Source organism: Vulpes vulpes, chromosome 5 (assembly GCF_048418805.1).
Source record: "Vulpes vulpes isolate BD-2025 chromosome 5, VulVul3, whole genome shotgun sequence".
Classification (NCBI taxonomy): Eukaryota; Metazoa; Chordata; class Mammalia; order Carnivora; family Canidae; genus Vulpes; species Vulpes vulpes.
The window spans coordinates 123,278,340-123,297,225 of record NC_132784.1 but is presented as its reverse complement, the minus strand read 5'-3'; the positions used below and the strand labels follow the sequence as shown (position 1 = coordinate 123,297,225).

Sequence of the window (18,886 nt, the reverse complement as noted above, 5' to 3'; positions counted from 1 at the left end):
GTTGGAGTCCTGTGCTTTTGGTACAATGATCAACTCTAAACCTGCTCGAAGTCAAGTGTGCTGTCAGCACCCAGGATAACCCCTCCTGCGTTTGGATAGTGTTTCCCCGGAAGCTGCCATGTGTCTTCCTCCTCCTTGTTCTCTCCTCCATCATAAAGAATCTAGCAAGACAGCAAAGACTGATAGAATGAAAGGTACTTTCTCCCGAAGTACTTTAGCAAAGGACAAAAGCACAAGCCAATGCAATAGAAATGTAAGGGTGGAATGTCAGGTTTCAACAAAACAGTTAAGAGACTTCTCTTTTGGGTAAGAATTTTCCAGCTATTCCTTGAATGACATAAGAGTAGCCAAGTAGGGACGCCTGAGCGGCTCAGTGGTTGAGCGTCTACCCTTGGTCATGATCCCAGTGTCCTGGGATCGAGTCCCACTTCGGGCTCCCTGCATGGAGCCTGCTTCTCCCTCTGTCTGTGTCTCTGCCTCTCTCTCTCTCAATCTGTGTCTGTCATGAATAAATAAATAAAATCTTAAAAATAAAGAGTAGCCAAGTATTCTTACTATTATTAATAAATAGTTCCTATTGTTTAATCTATAGGATTTAGTATGTGAATTCACATTTTATAAGTATAATAAATATCACTCGAACATGCATGTTTCCAAAGTACTGAGTCATGAGTTAGAGAACCGATCGAATACAGTGTTAGGATCGTGGACTCTAACCACCTGAGTTTGCACCTGTATCACTGAGGCAAGTTGCTTAAACGTTCTTCCTTCCCTTCATCTGTACAACTGGAGATAATAATATTACCTATCACATAGGGTTATTGTGAGGATTAAATATGACCATACATATAAGCACTTAGAACCTTTCTCGACACATTGTCAATGCTCTATAATTATTAGCAGCTATTATTAGTAAAATTTATTTTATTTCCAAATGAAGCAGAAATAGAATATTTGCAATTGGTGAATTATAGATGTGGGGCAGATTTTTATGTTTTCGTTTACCAGGATTTTATAAAAAATATTCAGCATAAAAGGCAGTTCCTGTAAGACTGAGAATCATAATTTGCCCGCCTTTTGCAAAAGGTACATCATGGGTTTGACTACGTGACACTGAATATTTTGTTCTTGTGGAAATGCCAGTTTAAAATTTTTATTTCCAGATTGAAGCTATCCCTAAAGATGACTCTACGTTATCCGAGAGAAGGAGAGAACTCCACAAGGAAGTGGAAGTGGCTAAAAGGAATTTGGCCCAACAGGTTAATGTCAACTCTTTTTTTTTTAAATTTTTATTTATGATAGTCACACAGAGAGAGAGAGAGAAAGAGAGGTAGAGACACAGGCAGAGGGAGAAGCAGGCTCCATGCACTGGGAGCCCGACGTGGGACTTGATCCCAGGTCTCCAGGATCACGCCCTGGGCCAAAGGCAGGTGCCAAACCACTGCGCCACCCAGGGATCCCAATGTCAACTCTTATTTAAGCTTCTATCTGAGAATGATTAATAAAGAGTTGTGTTTATAACTATGCTTCACAAAAGCTCATCAATACTGATCCTTCCTCATGTGGGTCTGTTTCTTCATCTCAGAGACCAAACCCCACATTGAATTTGGGAAAAAAAGGATGTGTTTGAACCAGAAAAAATTAAAATAAAAGGGCTATTGAGTAAGCCCTTAAGTTTTAAAATAATATATACTTTATTTCACCAATGTCTAATTCTAGATTTTCAAATTTTGTTTATTCAAGCACTGTCAAAAACATGTTTTATGTCTCTTCTTTTTCTTTTTTAAAGATTTAATTTATTTATTCATGAGAGACACCGAGAGAGACACAGAGAGAGACAGAGAGAGAGGCAGAGGAGAAGCAGGCTCTATGCAGGGAGCCCGATGTGGGACTCGATTCCGGGTCTCCAGGGTCATGCCCTGGGCTGAAGGCGCTAAACCTCTGGGCCACCCAGGATGCCCTGTCTCTTCTTTTTCTTAAAGTTACTTGAAAATACAGTCTGATTAAGAAAAACTACATGTTATCATATTTGTACATTCTTTTATAAGATAAATTACTTGGAGCTTAGGCAGTCATTACTTTGTTTTACATCCTAGTAAAATAAATTCTACAAAGGAAATAAAAAAAATTAAGGTACTGGTCCTAGTATGTTTCCTCAAAGAAAAAAGTTATATGTTGTGCTTTTCAAAAGAAAATCCTATCAGAAGCTGAGACCAAGCTAGTGGAACAACAACTTGCAGAAGAAAACAAGCTTTTAAAGGAGCAAGAAAACATGCGAGACGTTGTCTTCAACCTTGTCCGTATGACTCAAATCAAAATTGATGAGAAGGACCAAAAATCCAAGGATTTCCTGAAAGCTCAGGTAACTACATTTTTGTAACCACCCATTACTTACCGTAAGAGTTCAGGAGATCCTCAGCTGTACACCGTGTTCGTTAGGAAGCTGTAATTGTATCCTTCAAGTTTGACAACACGGCTTCCCCCAACAAAACTCAATCATACAGTGTGAAAAAGGCTTTCAGGATTCAACTAGCGATAGTCAGCAATCTAGAGGAAAAATGAACTGGGTCAATGACACTGAACAGAGGATTCAAGCACATGACAACTTCAGTAAGCATAAGGTAGGGACCTCCCGGGGCAGTGCGGACAGTGCGCAGGCGGCGGGTCTCTGATTCCCCAGCAACTCACAAGCCACCAGGGCTTGTCCAAGAACAAATCAAGAGCAGTGGCCTTTGCCTGCTGTCCCTCCCAAGGCCATCAGGCCAGCATTGTTTAGCCCAATGCTAGGATGCCCTTAGTTACTGCTCCAAATCCCTGACTTTACTGGGCTCCCAACAAAGTACCGGAGTTGACCCAGGGCAACATCCCAAACCAAAAGAACAATGAAACCAATGGCAAAAAAAAAATGATTGTGCTGTCATGCCAGCTAAAATCATTTATTCCACGAAAGGATTATGTTCAGAGGTTTCCTGTTGAAAATGAATGTAATGTATTACTAAAAGAGAATTCCTGAATTTAGCATGGGACCCAGATGTTGGCTGTTTCCGAGGGCAAACTTTGTTCTTTTTTAAAAAAAAAATTTATTTATTTATTCATGAGAGACACAGAGAGGGAGAGAGAGAGGGGTAGAGACACAGGCAGAAGGAGAAGCAGGCTCCATGCAGGAAGCCCGATGCAGGATTCGATCCCGGGACTCCAGGATCAGGCCCTGGGCTGAAGGCAGGTGCTAAACCACTGAGCCACCCAGGGATCCCACAAACTGTTCTGAGCAAGCATTTACACGGGGTAGCATTTCTTCTTGGAAAAGCACCTTAAAATCATGGCTTTGGGGGTGCTGGGTGGCTCAGTGGTTTAGCACCTGCCTTCAGCCCAGGGCCTGATCCTGGAATCCCAGGATCGAATCCTGCATCGGGCTTCCTGCATGGAGCCTACTTCTCCCCCTGCCTGTGTCTCTGCCTCTCTCTCACTGTCTCTCATGAATGAATAAATAAATTCTTTTTTTTAAAAAAAATCACGGCTTCGGCCTCTCATAAAATATCACAATAGCATCTGTCAAAACTAACTACAAATCCCCTCTCCTCAGCTATCCTCCACAGACTCCTCACTTACCCAGCCCATCTGTGCCATTCACACTCACTCCTAGGCTCTCTCAAAAGTTCCCCAAACTTTTCCTCAAAGCCAACCTGTACAGGCTCTTTTCTTTCCCTTTTTCTTGTTCTTTCTTGTCCTTAATTCAGTTCAGCTGGGCAGACAGCTTCCAGATCTCTCCCTTACAGTTTCCCCTCAACTGTACAACTCAGCTGGCTAAGACTGACTTCTCCTCCTTACTGGACAGGAATGAGCTAGGGTGAAGCTGGGAGTGCAGCTTGGGGTCCCATGTAAACGTATTTCTTTTTTTTTATGATCATCTTAACATTTTATCTTCTCTAGCCTACTTTATTGTAAGAATACAGCATACATATAACAGCCAAATATTTACTAATCATGTAAATGATTACATCAACATGTAAATGATTACATCAACATCAACCATATGTTGATGGTGGTGGGCTTTTCTTTCTTTTTTAATTTCACACTTAATTTTCATATTTCAGCAAAGATATACCAACATTGTTAAGGAGATCAAAACAAAGGATCTTGAAATCAGGATACACAAGAAGAAAAAACGTGAAATTCATCGCAGGTAAAAGAATTACATGATGATCTATCTTGTTAGGTGGGGAAAAAATGGATTTTATTTCACAAGTTTCAAAAAAAAAAAAACCCTCATGTTTCCACAGACTCAAAGAGTTTGCTAAATTGTATGACACTATTCGAAATGAAAGAAACAAATTTGTTAACTTACTTCACAAAGCTCACCAGAAAGTAAATGAGATAAAAGAAAGGCATAAAATGTTGTTAAACGAACTGGAAATTTTAAGAAATAGTGCAGTTACTCAAGAAAGGTAAGTGTAATAATAACTATTGTCTTTTCAAAAATTTCTCTTCTGATTCATTGAACTCTAAAATACCTGGGAATAGTAAAGTAGAAGATACTCATATTACAAAGCTGGAAGAGCCCTTGCTCAAAGATGCTTCACAAATGACACTCTAAGCATCTGAATGCGATTCTGTATGCTTCCACTGTTGGATAGCCATATTTTTAAGTGAATAAAAAACCATGTTTGTATACTATTTTCATTTACTGAATTAGAAAGAAAAGCACAAATTTGATCACTTTGCATTTAAAGTTGGAAGACAATCAAATGTTTATTAACCAGCACCCCCTGGTTATAGATTTGAAGCATCTACTGTGCTTGTAGGAGGCCGTACAGCAGAGTGGTTGAGAGAGGTAGCTTTCTAGACTCAAATCCCAGCCCTGCAGCTGACTGGCTGCATGCCCTTGGGCAAGCTAACTTAACTCTCTGGGCTCGCTTTTCTTATCCATAAAAATAGTCCTTATTTGGGGCATCTGGGTGGCTCAGTCCATTAAAGGTCTAACTTTGGCTCAGGTCGTGACTTCAGGGTTCTGAGCCCTGCATGGGACTCCAAGCTCTGCACTTGGCAGGGAGTCTGCTTGACCCTCTCCCTCTCCCTTGCTCGTGCTCTCTCTCTCAAATAAATTACTGCAGTAGCCCCTCTTATCTATGAGGGATACATTCAAGACCCCCAGTGGCTGCCTGAAGCCACAGATACTACTGAACCCTAAATATTCTATGGGGTTTCCCCCCTATAACATACATACCTATGATAAAATTTAACCTATAAACCAGGCATAGTAAGAGGTTAATAATAACTACTAATAAAGTAGAACAATTATAGCAATATACAGTTAACTCTTGAACAACACAGGGGTCACAGGGGGCCAATCCCTGTAGAGCACTTAACTACTAATAACCTACTGCTGACCAGGCACCAGTTGATTAGCAAATATTTGGCTGTTATGTGTATGCTGTATTCTTACAATAAAGTAGGCTAGAGAAGAGAAAATGTTAAGATGATCATAAAAAAAGAAATAACGTTTACAGCACTGTGCCGTATTTGTCCCAAAAAATCACATTATAGGTGGACCCACGCAGTTCAAACCTGCGTCACTCAAGGGTCAGCTGTACTGGAATTCATTATGTCAATGTGGTCTCTCTTCCTGTCCCTCAAAGTATCTTCACGTACTGTACTCACCCTTCTTGGGGTGCTGGGAGGTGACAAACGCCCAGGTGACGCGCGGACTATGTACTACTCCCGTTGTTCCGAGGGACAGACTACAGCCCCAGAGACTTTGATACTTTCCGAAGTCTTCATTATTTTTAAAGTAATCAAAGGAAACGATCATCTTCCCCATTTTCCCATTATTTTTAAAGGAAGCTCCAAAATTCCATGCTGAAACATGCCAACAATGTTACCATCCGTGAAAGCATGCAAAATGACGTGCACAAAATTGTAGCAAAACTCCAGGAAATGAAAGAGAAGAAGGAAGCCCAGCTGAATAACATCGACCGGCTGGCCAGTATGATCACCACCGTCGAAGAGGAGATGGTGCAGCTGCGCAAGAAGTACGAGAAAGCCGTTCAGCGTCGAAATGAAAGGTAAACACCAGGAACCCGGGGGATCCCTGGGTGGCTCAGCGGTTTAGCGCCTGCCTTTGGCCCAGGGCATGATCCTGGAGTCCCGGGATCGAGTCTCACGTCAGGCACCCGCTAGGGAGCCTGCTTCTCCCTCCTCCTATATCTCTGCCTATCATGAATAAATAAATCTTAAAAAAAACACCAAACTAAACAGGAACCTCATGTGAGCAATGAAACCCAGAGATCCCATTTAGACAGGTTGCTCCTTTTCCTCTCTAGACTTGATGGTGGGTATTGGGGAGCATTTGACATTTGGGGTTCACTCGCCTCTTGTGGGGGTGCAGTGGGGGGGGTGAGCTGCGTGTGTGGCCTGAAAATAAGTTGTTCTTTTAAGAGAGAGACAGGCAAGAGTAGGCTTTAGGTGGGTGTAGGTGGCTCGCTCAAAGATCAGGGGTCTTCCCCGAGCTACCCTTCAGGCTGCCCCTGATACCAGCAAGTTATTTCAGTATAATCGACATAAATAAGTCTTCGGATCTTGTAACCACCTTTGTGACAGGTTTGGTCCTAGTATATTTGTCAAGTCATTCTCCCAACTGGCTTTCTCAGCAGGTAAGACTCTCCGAAGAGCATTACTTCTTGCAGGCTACGGTTATGTTACTAACAGTGACTGCTGTAGCGGGGTTCCCAAGCTGCCTGAGCTACGGGAGCTCTACGTGAGATTGTAGGGATTGCTTCTGGCCTCATCGTGGCTTGTGTGGGCTGCTCCACGTGAAGCCACGTTCTAAGCATTGGACCCTACAAGCACAGAAAGGTGGTAAAGCATTGCTCCTGGCTTCTGTTGTCAGGAGAAAAGAGAGGATCCCCAGAAGAGCCACTAAAATGGCAGATGAAATATAATAATCTTAACATTAAGATTAAGCAAATCCAATTATGTGTCCACACACTATAAGGGAAGAGAGAGAGAAAGAGATAAAAGCAACTAAAGATGAACTCTGGGATAACGGCTATGCAGAGTGTGGGAAGAGCTTCAGGGTGCGAAGGACACTACTTTTTCAAACTACTGGCAGGTGTTTTCTCTGAGAGGGAAAAAAAGTGCTCTTATTTGGCTTCCGGCACAAAACAAATTATTTAGGCAGTGTGTTTCCCAGGCCCTGGTCAGACCTGTAGGGCTGGAATTGGAAAATTCTTACTTTGTTTCTTTCCCACATTCTCCTCACATGGAGGGGTCTTTCCCCTGGCGTGATTACAAAGGACAGAGCTTTGCCTGTTTAGGGGGAAATCTGCATCAAAAATATTCAACTTAAAAAAAAAAAAAAAAACCCTAATAGGCCTGGCAAGTTCCATAGAATCACTGCAGAAACACATTCCCTGGCCCCCTGCCTGGGTACTTCTGGCCAGACCTCGGTTGGCAAGCCTGGCCCAAGAAACGGGTCTGCAGAAAATCAGATTATGGGGTCACTTCATTCATGCATGGGGAATGACATTTTTTTCCCACCCTCAGAAAGCCTTTGGGACTTGCAGAGATACCAACTGCATGATCAGCTCAGAGCAGAGAAGAGACGCTAAACAACCCTCCCTCTCGTATCCCCAGGAAAACTTAAAGTGTTTAACTAGAGAGCAGACAGTAAATATCTATTGTCTTCTGGAATTCCGTAATGTTGATGTGTATTTTGTGCCCAAATCCAGAGGGAATTACCATAAGTAGTAAAAAAGTGGTCTCAACTTCCTCTTAGCCTCTGCCTCTCCTTTTGACCATAGTGGTGTTCAGCTGATACAGCGAGAAGAGGAGGTGTGCATCTTTTATGAAAAAATAAATATCCAAGAGAAGATGAAACTAAATGGAGAAATTGAAATACATGTCCTGGAAGAAAAGATCCGATTCCTGAAACTGAAGATTGCTGAGAAACAAAGACAAATTCACGTGACCCAGAAATTATTGCCAACCAAGAGGGCCCTAGATGCTGATTTAGCAGTGCTGCAAATTCAGGTGGGGGAAACATTCATCAGACGCTTCCTGGGGCCATTTGCCTCCCCCCCCCTTTATTGGTTTGAAGATCATATCAAGTTCTTACATGTAAACTGAGCCAGGCCCTTCCTGGTACCTGTACAAACCCATGAGTTATGTGTCTTCTTTAAAACTGCCTCTGCACCAGGGCACCTGGGTGACTCAGTCGGTTGAGCGTCATACTCTTGATTTGGGCTCAAGTTATGATTTCAAGGTCATGAGGTCAAGCCCCACGTAGGGCTCTGCACTCAGTGGGGAGTCTACCTGAGACTCTTTCTCTCCCTCTGCCCCTCCCGCCCCACTTGCTCTCTCTAAAATAGATAAATTGAAAAAAAAAATTCTGCTGCTCCAGGTGGAATTTATGTTTCAGGAATGCAGGCTACAGATGGTCCCCCATGAAGCATTTTCTGCCTTCCTTGGAATTTAAGCCCTCCCGAATCTCAGCACTAGCTTCCTTATAGCTCAAAACTTAACGAGTCCAGGCCTTCACTGCCACCAGCATAACTATGTTTTTCGTGCTTGCTAGAAAGATCTTGGAGACCATCTCGTTCTCTCATTTTTAGAACTCCTAACCTTAGAAGCCGAGATTGCTGTTTGTTAATTAGCAATCACATATAAGAAGTCTTATATATTAGACTCCTTATTAATCCCTGTAGTTTCCCTGCCATTGAATAGCCTGGTCTCTGACAGTCTTTTTAAATGTAGAATAAAGCCAAACAATTTAAACATGAAATAATACATAAATACATACACATATACATAAAAAATTATGAACATAAAACTACTTTCTTCACATGTAATTGTTTTTTTCTTAATGAAAATAGAAGAAAAAAATTAAATAAAGATTTGTGTCTTACACTTTTTTCCATTGACTCAACGTAGCAGGAACAAATTTTAACCTATAGTGTGTTTTCTAAAATGTCAGATTTGTTTTCAGGTTTTTTTCCTGATGATAAAATTAAAACATGTTCAGTTAATGAAGTTTTGAAAAAATACAAGCATTTAAAAAAATAAAATTCTATTCCTGTGATACAATCACTATTAAAATTATCAAAAATCTGGCAGAGATCCTTCCAGTCTTTTTTTTTTTTTATTTTTTATTTATTTATTTTTTTTCTTTTTCAAGATATACAAGTAAACGGTTTTCATTAGCTCATGTGTAGACAGTTTTGAGTCCTGGTTTTGTTTTTTGGGTTTTTTTTTTTTCCATTTAATCTGTCATGGGATTTACATGACTACGGAACCAGATAATAGGTCCACTTTCATATCTTATGCCATTTGAGTGTGTAAATGCTTTATCAGTGATGGGACCTTTCGTTGTGCATAAATGTACCAAGGTTCTAATTCCAGTGTGTGTTTGTTTTTTAAGATTTTATTTATCTATTCATGAGAGACACACAAAGAGAGAGAGAGAGAGGTAGAGACACAGGCAGAGGGAGAAGCAGGCCCCATGCAGGGAGCCTGATGCAGGACTCGATCCTGGGGCTCCAGGATCAGGCCCTGGGCTGAAGGCTACACTGAACCACTGAGCCACCCGGGCTGCCCCATGTATGTTTGTTTTTAGCCATAAGTTCTCCTAATCACTTCTTTCATAAGTGTAGCCTGATGTGGATGGGTTGGCTGGCACTCCCAGGAGTCCCTCAGGTCTCCAAGGTCACCTGCTCAGGATTCCTGTGGGTCTGACTCCTACTATCAATGAGTGGTTCATATGAAGGACAGCCCCCCCCCCCCCCACTGGCACACACACTTTCTGGTTCACTTCTATGCCCCATCAATGCAGATTCAGGACCAGCTCCTTCTTTAGCCTACCTGCACAGAACCATTCATGCAAGACCTTAGTGAACTGATTGACGATTTGGGGCAACAGCATGATGGGGTACATTACAGAAATGTGAAGAACCTCAAATTCAGTATCAGATACCCATACCCGCAGAGCCCTACGGGCGGCCACCCCATCACTGCTAACAGTGTCCACGTGTGTTGGCCCATACAGCACCCTAGCCTGGCTCCATTTCACCTGCTTGCCTTTCCACCTTTCATCCTCTTCTCTCCGCAGCCCCACCACCCCACAGTGTCCCCCAGGCACTCCACACTTGTCTCGATTTTATAGAATAATTTGTTTGTCTCCAGCTCCTTCCCAAAACAGAGCCTCGGGGCCATCTGTGCCCATACTACACTATCAAGATGCCCAGCAGAACAAAAGGACTCTAAATTCATTAAGATCCACAAGAGAAAACTTCTCTCCCTGTTGTGCAGGCACTTTGTGTGTGTTCATTGCAAATCAGGGCTTCCAGTCAATGGATAAAATTCATTGTTCTTAAAACATATGCACTTGGCATTTCATTATACAAAACCAGGTATCTGGTGTGAAATATGAGCTTAGTTGACCCAAGAGGAAACTACTGAGGCGTTTATGTGTGATCTGAGCCTTTTGCATTCTCAGTGCGTACGAATTGAGACATATGGACTAGGGGTTAGCATCAGTTACCTGTCCTGCCAGAGTCAGTTCTAAGCTTAAGAACTGTTGAAATTTCCTATCAGGGCACCTGGCTGGCTCCGCGGTTGAGCATCTGCCTTCAGCCCAGGGTGTGATCCCGGGGTCCTGGGATCAAGTCCCACATCATGCTCCCCGCAGGGAGCCTGCTTCCCCCTCTGCCTATGAACCTGCTTCTCTCTGTGTCTGTCATGAATAAATAAATAAATAAATCTCAAAAAAAAAAAAAAGTTTCCTATTAGTCTTCAAGCTGTACTTATTTGTCTACTCAGCACAAATAACATGGGCCCTTTGAAGGACATGATGTAAAATTTGCCTTAGGCAAATCATTTTTGTACCCTGCCTTGCCGTGTTGGAACCCTGTCACATCCTGTTATTTGTTACAGCTGCAGTGTCTTGTGTTTTTTTTCCCCAAAGTCTTCCCAGTTTTTGCATCATTTCCAGAATTCCCTTAAGGTTTGCATTTCCTCAGTTGTTTGAAACAATTTTTAATTGTCTCACAGTGTAATCCAAGGATGATCATGAGTCACATTTTCCTGGTGCCTATAATAATAGCTCCTTTTTAGGGATCTTGGAAGTTACGTGAACTATTTTAGGACACCGCACTATTTTATATAGAAAAAGTAAACATGGGGATTAAGGAGGGCACTTGTTGTTCAACTGAGTGGTGTATGTAAGTGTTGAATCACCAAATTCTACACCTGAAACTAATATCGCACTGTGTGTTAACTAACTGGAATTTAAATAAAAATTTTAAAAAAAAGAAAAAGTATATAGTTTTTCCTCAACGACCCATAGGGAAATAAGGTCAATCAAGGTACTATTTTGATAAGCAAGCACCATATTTTTGTTCCTTATTTTATTTCCTAATTAAGAAACGAAAATGTGAAGCATTGTTAATAATAAATGGCATAATTATGTATTTACGCTTGGTTATGTATATATGTATACTTTAACTCCATATTGAGGGCAACTAAGGAATGTTGAGAGAGAGGAATAAAAGAGGAAAAAAAATAATTATGTCACCATTTAAAATTCTTTTTGTGAGGAGGAGGAGGTGAATTCATGAATTAAAAATTAAATTCTACCCCCATCACCCTAGAATATGTTGTAAAGTACTTGAGATGTGTTATCTCATTTAGTGAATCAACTACATTAGATTGGGCCTTATCTTCTCATTTGACAGTTGAAGCAACTAAGGCTTTTTTTTTTTAAGATTTTATATATTTCTTTGAGAGAGGAGCATGCGCATGAGCAGCGGGAGGGGCAGAGGGAGAGGCACAGGCTCCCTGCTGAGTAGGAAGCCCCATGTGGGGCTCGACCCAGGACCCTGTGACCATGACCTGAGCTGAAGGCAGACACTTAACCGACTGAGCCACCTAAGACAACTAAGGTTTAGAGATGATAAATGATTTGCCTAAGATTCTACAGGTTTTCAGTAAAAAAGTTGAAAGTGATGACTCTTGGTTTTCACTGCATTCCACATCTCTCCGCATGAAGTGAGGCTGAGTGTGATTGCCCCTCCTGCTTGGGAGTTGGCGTATTTCTTCACCTACCGCCAAAGTCTCATTGATTCAACCAATATAGTTGATCTGTGAAACACTACCTTGGTTGGTTAGCAAAAAAAATATAAATAGTTCAGCAGTTCCTTGCAGACCGTACACCAGATTGACCCAATAATTGAGAACTTTGTTCTTCTGGAAGCCATTAAACGTATTCCAACAAAGAGTTTTAAGCTGGAGTCTAGTGTGTCACTGGCCTTGTACATTGTCTACTTTGACCTCTGTAACAACCTAAAATAAAGAGGTCAGGTCAGTACAGTCTGAGCGCTGCAACCACACAGCCTCCCACCGGCGGAACACGGAGGGCTGGTGGTAAAATCAGCTTTTTCTCTGATGACCCAGATCTCGGCCTTGCTGCGGAGAGCAGTCCTGGGCATCATCTTCATGGGACACGGCACTCGACCCCGGGTCCCCGCAGCTGGGATGGTGACAGTCCTCCTCTTTCACCTTGCCCCAGACTGATCCTACCGAAAGATTTTAAAGACCTTGGGCTATGTGATTTTAAAATTTAGTGAGCAGGAGAGTTAGTTTTGAAGTTAATGTTTCTTGTTTAAATAGTTTTCACAGTGCACGGAGAGAATAAAGGACCTGGAGAAACAATTTATAAATCCTGACGGTGAGAACAGAATCCGCTTCATTCCAGGGAAGGATATGACCCAAGAAGAAATGATAAAAAAACTAGATGCGGTAAGTGGTCATCCTCAGAATGGTGTCCGTCAGCGCCCAGCTATGTGTGGTGCTGTCCCAGCTTCTGCAGACAGACTTGTCCCCCATCCCTCACTGTCCTAGCCACTAATCCAGTCCTTTCCTTGTAATTCAGTAGCTAAACCTAAGCTTGTTTCTAGAGTTTGCCAAAAAGAAGTAAAACCTGAGTGGTTTCAAGATGCCCACTTTTGTCTCAGAGCCCAAAGGACATTTTTGGCATCTTCAGTGGATGAAATTTGAGGAGTGGCAACATGAAGCTGGCTGGCCCTGAGAGGGACACCCTCTACCAGGGGAGGAAGACCTCCTAAAGCTATCCGGAGGGGGTGGCGGTGGGGGGGCAAGGGAAGTCTTGACCTAGGCCGGTGCTAAAGACTTTCCTGCAGCCATCTTGGCAACTGTATAAAAGCAATCTGTCCCCATTAAGGGGGAGAAACAATGCTCTAATTAAGAGAGATTTTGACTTGCATGACTTTTTTCCTTTTTATTGACATTGTTTTCAACTGTAGCTGGAACTACAGCTGGCCCAGAAGGAGGAGAAGTTACTGGAGAAGGACTTTATCTATGAACAGGTGTCTCGGCTCACAGACAGGCTCTGCAGCAAAACTCAGGCCTACAAGCAGGACACGCTGCTCTTAGCCAAAAAGGTCTGCCCTGCCTTGTCCCTTATCCTATACCCCTCTCATTTCCCGCCGACTGCGTTATTCATTGACAGAAGCACTGGAGAGATTAGGCTTTACGACTAGAGAAACAAAGATGTAAAATTTAAAATGTAAAGGTGAATCTTAAAAAATTGTCCAGAGTCGGTTTCAATCTTGCTCCCTGAGTGGATTCACTTTATACTGGGCAGACTTAAGCTTTTCGATGACAGTTTACAAGTTTCACATATTCAAAATATGGAAATTGTCACCCTTATATTTCATGTGCCAAGTTGAATCCTCTCTAGTTCCTTGTGATCAGAAGGCCTCACTTAGCCAGCAGGCGGCATGGAAGGGGCCCCAATCCAGAAACCAGCCAGAACCCAGAAACAGCCAGGGACCATGACAAGAGAACAGCAATCACCCGACACCCATGCCTTGGGGGGCAGCCACTGCTGGGGCCCCACTAGCAAGGCGACACCTTGAATGTGGAGCTTCCCAATTTCAGACATTTAAAATCTGAGGCCTGCTACTTCAGAGCGACCCGTCAGGCTGGTGCTAGAGCATGGGGAAAGGGGCAGCCAGCAGGAGGGGGCTCGGGGAGGCAGGGGAGGCAGGGGAGGCAGGGCCTCCGCACAGGGCCGTCCGGGTCCCCTGCTCGCTGGGCCTCCTGGCCCCCTGGAGCATCCCGCCGTGACGGCACGGGGATTTTAATTTCCCCAAAGCTGGTGTGCACTAAGCTCAAGAAAAAAACAGTCTGTTGAGTGAATGAACAGTCAGTCCCATTCCAGAAACACTTGGGTGCCCTAAAGAAACAAAATACAAAACAAAACAAAACAAAACAAAATCATTATAAATCTCAAGGCTCCTTTGCCGTTTTCCTTTGGCTTTTACCCGGCTGCTCTGAGGACTTCCACTAGCACACTGAGCCCCCAGTCCCACGACTCCTGTGCAGGTCACAACTTTACTCCAGAAATAGGAGATGTTAAGACTTCTTTAGTCTCATGAACTTGCCTGAATTAGCATTTCTCTAATTTTCTCTAAATGTTGTTTCTCTAAATGTTGCCTGCCTTCCTTTTGCAAAATGAAGTTCCCTCTCTTTAGGGGAAGTCCTTCGTTTTCACCCAGGGCTGGCTGGTCAACAGAGTCTGGAAGTCAACCGAAAGGCTAGAGAAATGCTAATGGTGGGGACTGCTACCTGGGAGGCTTCCGTCAGAGGAGTCCTAGCCTAGTGGTTCATCTCCCCTGCCTTTCCCCACCTTTGGTGTTCTCTCCCTGTTTTGTTTTTGTTTTTTCATTCAACATTATGACCTCTTCACAGTAGGCAGAACTAGGGGTAGAATGGTTCAGATACCAGGTCTGGGACTTAGCAATACTAGTGAGTGACCTTGAGAAGGACACAGAGAGGATTTTAATGACCAAGTCTTCTAATCTGTGACAGGGATGTGACATCAGCTTAAGTTGTTTTAAGTATTCACTAGGTAAGAAGTGGCCTAGCCCCTTGTGGGGACTCAACAAGAATGCAGATCTCCAGGCTCTCATCTTTCCTAGAAGCAAATGGCTCCTCTTGCAAGTTTTCCCAAATGAACAGAAAATGGGAAGTCCCAGGGCGCCTGGGTTAAGCATCCGACTCTTGATTTTTGGCTCAGGTTATGATCCCGGGGTTGTGAGATTCAGCTCCTTTCCCCATGCTGGGCTCCACACTGGGCACCGAGCCTGCCAAAGATTCTCTCTCTCCCTCTCCCCCTACCCCACCATCTTAAAAAGAAAAAAAAAGGGGGGGGGGAGGCAGAGGGATTCCCAAAGACTTAGAGCAGCCCAGAAGCCCAGAATGATACTATCCTTCTTTGGAGGAGAAAAGGTCGGCCAGTTACATACACATACACATAACACTCGGTGTGCCCTAACTGATGAATCCATGAAACTTAAGATAATGACTTACCATTGAAGCTTTAAAAGGTGGTTGTTTTTATTCAATGTATGCTTCCTAAAAATCACTGTGGTGTAGAACAGTTTTTGAAGCATATATTCCCTGTTCCTTTAAAGAGAGTGTGTATATAATAATCAGTCATTATATTTTCAGAGAAAGGCAAATCACTGGCAGCAACATTGTCCTAAACCCAGGCCCACATAGGCCAGTGTCCGCTCTCTATTAGGAGATGAAGGTGTTTCAAGGTCAGGTGTAGTTTTTGGAAGCTCACATTCATGTCTCAGTGTACCCTGGCTCAAAAGGCTGGAGGAGGGATCCCTGGGTGGCACAGCGGTTTGGTGCCTGCCTTTGGCGCAGGGTGCGATCCTGGAGACCCGGGATCGAATCCCACATCGGGCTCCAGGTGCATGGAGCCTGCTTCTCCCTCTGCCTGTGTCTCTGCCTCTCTCTCTCTCTATGTCTATCATAAATAAATAAATTAATTAATTAAAAAAATATTTAAAAAAAGGCTGGAGGATTAAGATAGAATTCGTTAATTCCTTCATTCAACAAATATCGTTTTAATCGTGCTGTGTTCTATTTAGCCCGATCTTTTAAGTCTTTGATGATAACCACCTGATGTGAAATGGTAAACATACGTGTAGAACAAGGTACATTTCATTTCAAATGATTGACCAGATTTTCCCTGGTTCAGTTCATGCTTGCTCATGACCTAATAAAGATGCATCCCAGGAATTATGATCAATAGTGCAACCACAATGAGGTACGATATTTTCCATTAAAAATCACTTCAGATGCGGGACCTCTGCATAGGTGATGAGTATTTTTCTTTTTAAGATTTTATTTATTCATGAGATACAGAGAGAGAGGCAGAGACACAGGCAGAGGGAGAAGCAGGCTCCATACAGGGAGCCCGATGTGGAACTCAATCCTGGGTCTCCAGGACCAGGTCCTGGGCCGAAGGTGGTGCTAAACCACTGAGCCCCCTGGGCTGCCCAATGATGACAAGTATTTTTTAAGTATAGTTTTTGTTCTACCAAATTTTTTTCCGCTGGATAAGTGACAAATTAAAAACATGGCAATCTTAGGCCAGAACTTAGACATCAAAAATATCCTGTCCTTTTCTCCTTCTCACCTCTTAAAGGGAATATTCCCTTTAAGCTTGGAGTTCCACTTGGAACTCCATAGCTCAATGAACAGATGTGTTTTTCTCCTTACTTACACAGCCAGGGAATTGGGCTCAATCTCTGAGATCTCTTCTAGTTCTTATTTTCTCTGAATTCCCACTTAGGCTCTCCCTCCTTCAGGCAAGAATGCCCCCCCCCCATTCTAGACAGCTCTCAGCCTGCCATTTTCTTGACTCTTCATGGAATATATATAGTCTAAGCCTTGGGCTCTTTCATTCTAGATGAATGGCTACCGGAAGAAGATCAAAGATGCTACGGAACAGATGATGGCTCTTGTTGCTGAGCTGTCCATGAAGCAAGCTCTGGCCATTGAACTCCAAAAGGAAGTCAGGGAGAAAGAAGACTTCATTTTCTCTTGCAATTCCAGGATAGAAAAGGGCCTGCCACTCAATAAAGACATTGAGACAGAATGGTTGAAGGTACTTCGAGATGAAGAAATGTATGCCTTGGCCGTCGCTGAGAAGTCTCGGGTAAGCTTGGTCTTCTGTGTTGCATTTGTAAAGTGTGCTAGGAAGGGCTGTGTTCTGGGATTTGGTCCTCCCAAAATGTATGAAAAATGTCCCACTCTACCACACACTTAGTTCTGACGATCATTAGAAAGGAATTCTAAGAGAGGATGTAGACAGGGCAAAATAATAGTCCAAAGTGCATGATATTCTCCAGAAAACGCTCACCGAGCACCAAGTCCCAGCGCACAGCCCTTCATCGTGGCCTGTGTGCTGAACACCATGGACTCCCGTTGGCAGGACAGCGGCCAGGCTGGCACTGGTTCTGTCCAACGGTCTTCAGTCTCTGTCCTTGCTTGTGTCCCTCCTCAGCCCACACCTGGCTACTGGGGCCACTGGAGCACATTGTGAGGCCTCCAGCCTCTTCTGCTTCGTGTGCATCATAGGCCTCAAGGTCACAGCTTCTTCTCCTGCCACCGGCCCCTGTCTAGGCCTAACACAGACTGCCCCGCCCTTCAGGGGCCCAGTCATGCCCACCCCATGACATTCTTACAATGGAATTAGGCATTTTCCTAAGAAGACCACATCCTGGGAACCTACGGCTCATTCTCAGACTGTCAAGTAAATACCCCCCCAAAGGATCGCTCTTCACCCCTAACCCAAGAAAACATGCTTTCCAAATATGTGCTAGGAATACCTGAAAGTAGGGTCGGGTTTATAATTCCCACAGTGCCTGAGGCTTTGCTTTTGAGGGCATTCCGATTTTACCTGTCCCCACTGTCATTTACCTGTCTCCATTGCTTAGAGTGCTTTTTAACACTAGAAGAAATTCCTCTGTTCTCCAAAAGCACAGGCACAATTCTGAGGACCTGGAGGTTCAAAGCAAGCTGCTCACCACTTCTCTCCTCTGGTTCTACTTTATCCTTATTTCCTCCTTTGTAACATTTGCTCACCGATGACTTACTCCAGCCTTTTTCAAAAATATGGAAATAATTAGTGCTTGATGAAAGATATTGAAGTTGAAATACAGTGAATTTAGGACCCACCAGCCAGTCTATGATAAACCCCACAATTCCAGGAACAGAGTGATGCATGAGCAACAAGGGTCATGCCGATGAGACACAGTGTGTGGTGTGTGTGTATGTGTGTGTGTGTGTGTGTGTGTTTAGTGACTCCACCCTCATACCCTCCCATCCCTGGGGGAAAATACCAGCCAGCACAGCCTAAGGCTGCTCAGATGCAGCTGCGTCTGCTGGGCCCTAAGGATGAAGGGACTTCATTACTGTTTTCAGGAAACTAAAAAGGAAAAATCATTCTTTGCAGGAGTTCTTGGTATCAGACAACCGCCAACTCCCCAACGGTGTTTACACAACTGCAGAGCCACGTCCAAATGCCTACATCCCAGAGGCAGAGGCCACTCTTCCTTTGCCAAAACCATATGGCGCTTTGGCTCCTTTCAAGCCCAGTGAACAAGGGGCCAATATGAGGCACATAAGGAAACCTGTTCCAAAGCCGATTGAAATCTGAGCATGTGAACCAATCTGGGCTTCTAAAGGAGACACTTCAGCCACGCTTCCTCAGATGCACAGCTGGAAAGTATCAGCAGAATAGCTCTAAATTACAGACAAATATGGCATCCCAGTCAACCAACAACGGCAAACAGCATGGATTCCTTTTACACTCATCAGCTACTATATTTTACACAATATTAAGTAAGACGTAGAATTTTCCTACAACTATGTCAAAGCGTATATCTGTATTGTTCATTTTTTTTTCACTCTATATATTGACTTTCAGAACTATATAGTAGTCCAAGTGCTATAAAAATGCAAGAAAAAAAAATGCAAGAAAAATAAATCAATTTTTACTGAAGTACAGAAA

At 43.3% G+C, this 18,886-nt stretch overlaps 1 protein-coding gene across 9 annotated transcripts in view; it reads left to right on the top strand.

Moving 5' to 3' along the window:
- CCDC146 (coiled-coil domain containing 146) overlaps window positions 1-18,886 on the top strand; it is a 125,636-nt gene extending 106,750 nt beyond the window's left edge. For 7 of the 9 annotated variants that reach the window (XM_072759889.1, XM_026006094.2, XM_026006092.2 and 4 more), the window contains 10 exons: window positions 1,164-1,259; window positions 2,192-2,362; window positions 4,095-4,183; window positions 4,281-4,445; window positions 5,838-6,062; window positions 7,800-8,028; window positions 12,661-12,789; window positions 13,314-13,451; window positions 16,781-17,029; window positions 18,329-18,886. In XM_072759889.1, the coding sequence (XP_072615990.1) occupies window positions 1,164-1,259; window positions 2,192-2,362; window positions 4,095-4,183; window positions 4,281-4,445; window positions 5,838-6,062; window positions 7,800-8,028; window positions 12,661-12,789; window positions 13,314-13,451; window positions 16,781-17,029; window positions 18,329-18,532 (1,695 nt within the window). In that variant the 3' untranslated portion in view covers window positions 18,533-18,886. The remainder of the gene's footprint in view (window positions 1-1,163; window positions 1,260-2,191; window positions 2,363-4,094; window positions 4,184-4,280; window positions 4,446-5,837; window positions 6,063-7,799; window positions 8,029-12,660; window positions 12,790-13,313; window positions 13,452-16,780; window positions 17,030-18,328) is intronic. The other 2 variants (XM_026006095.2, XM_072759891.1) reach the window with 1 other exon arrangement.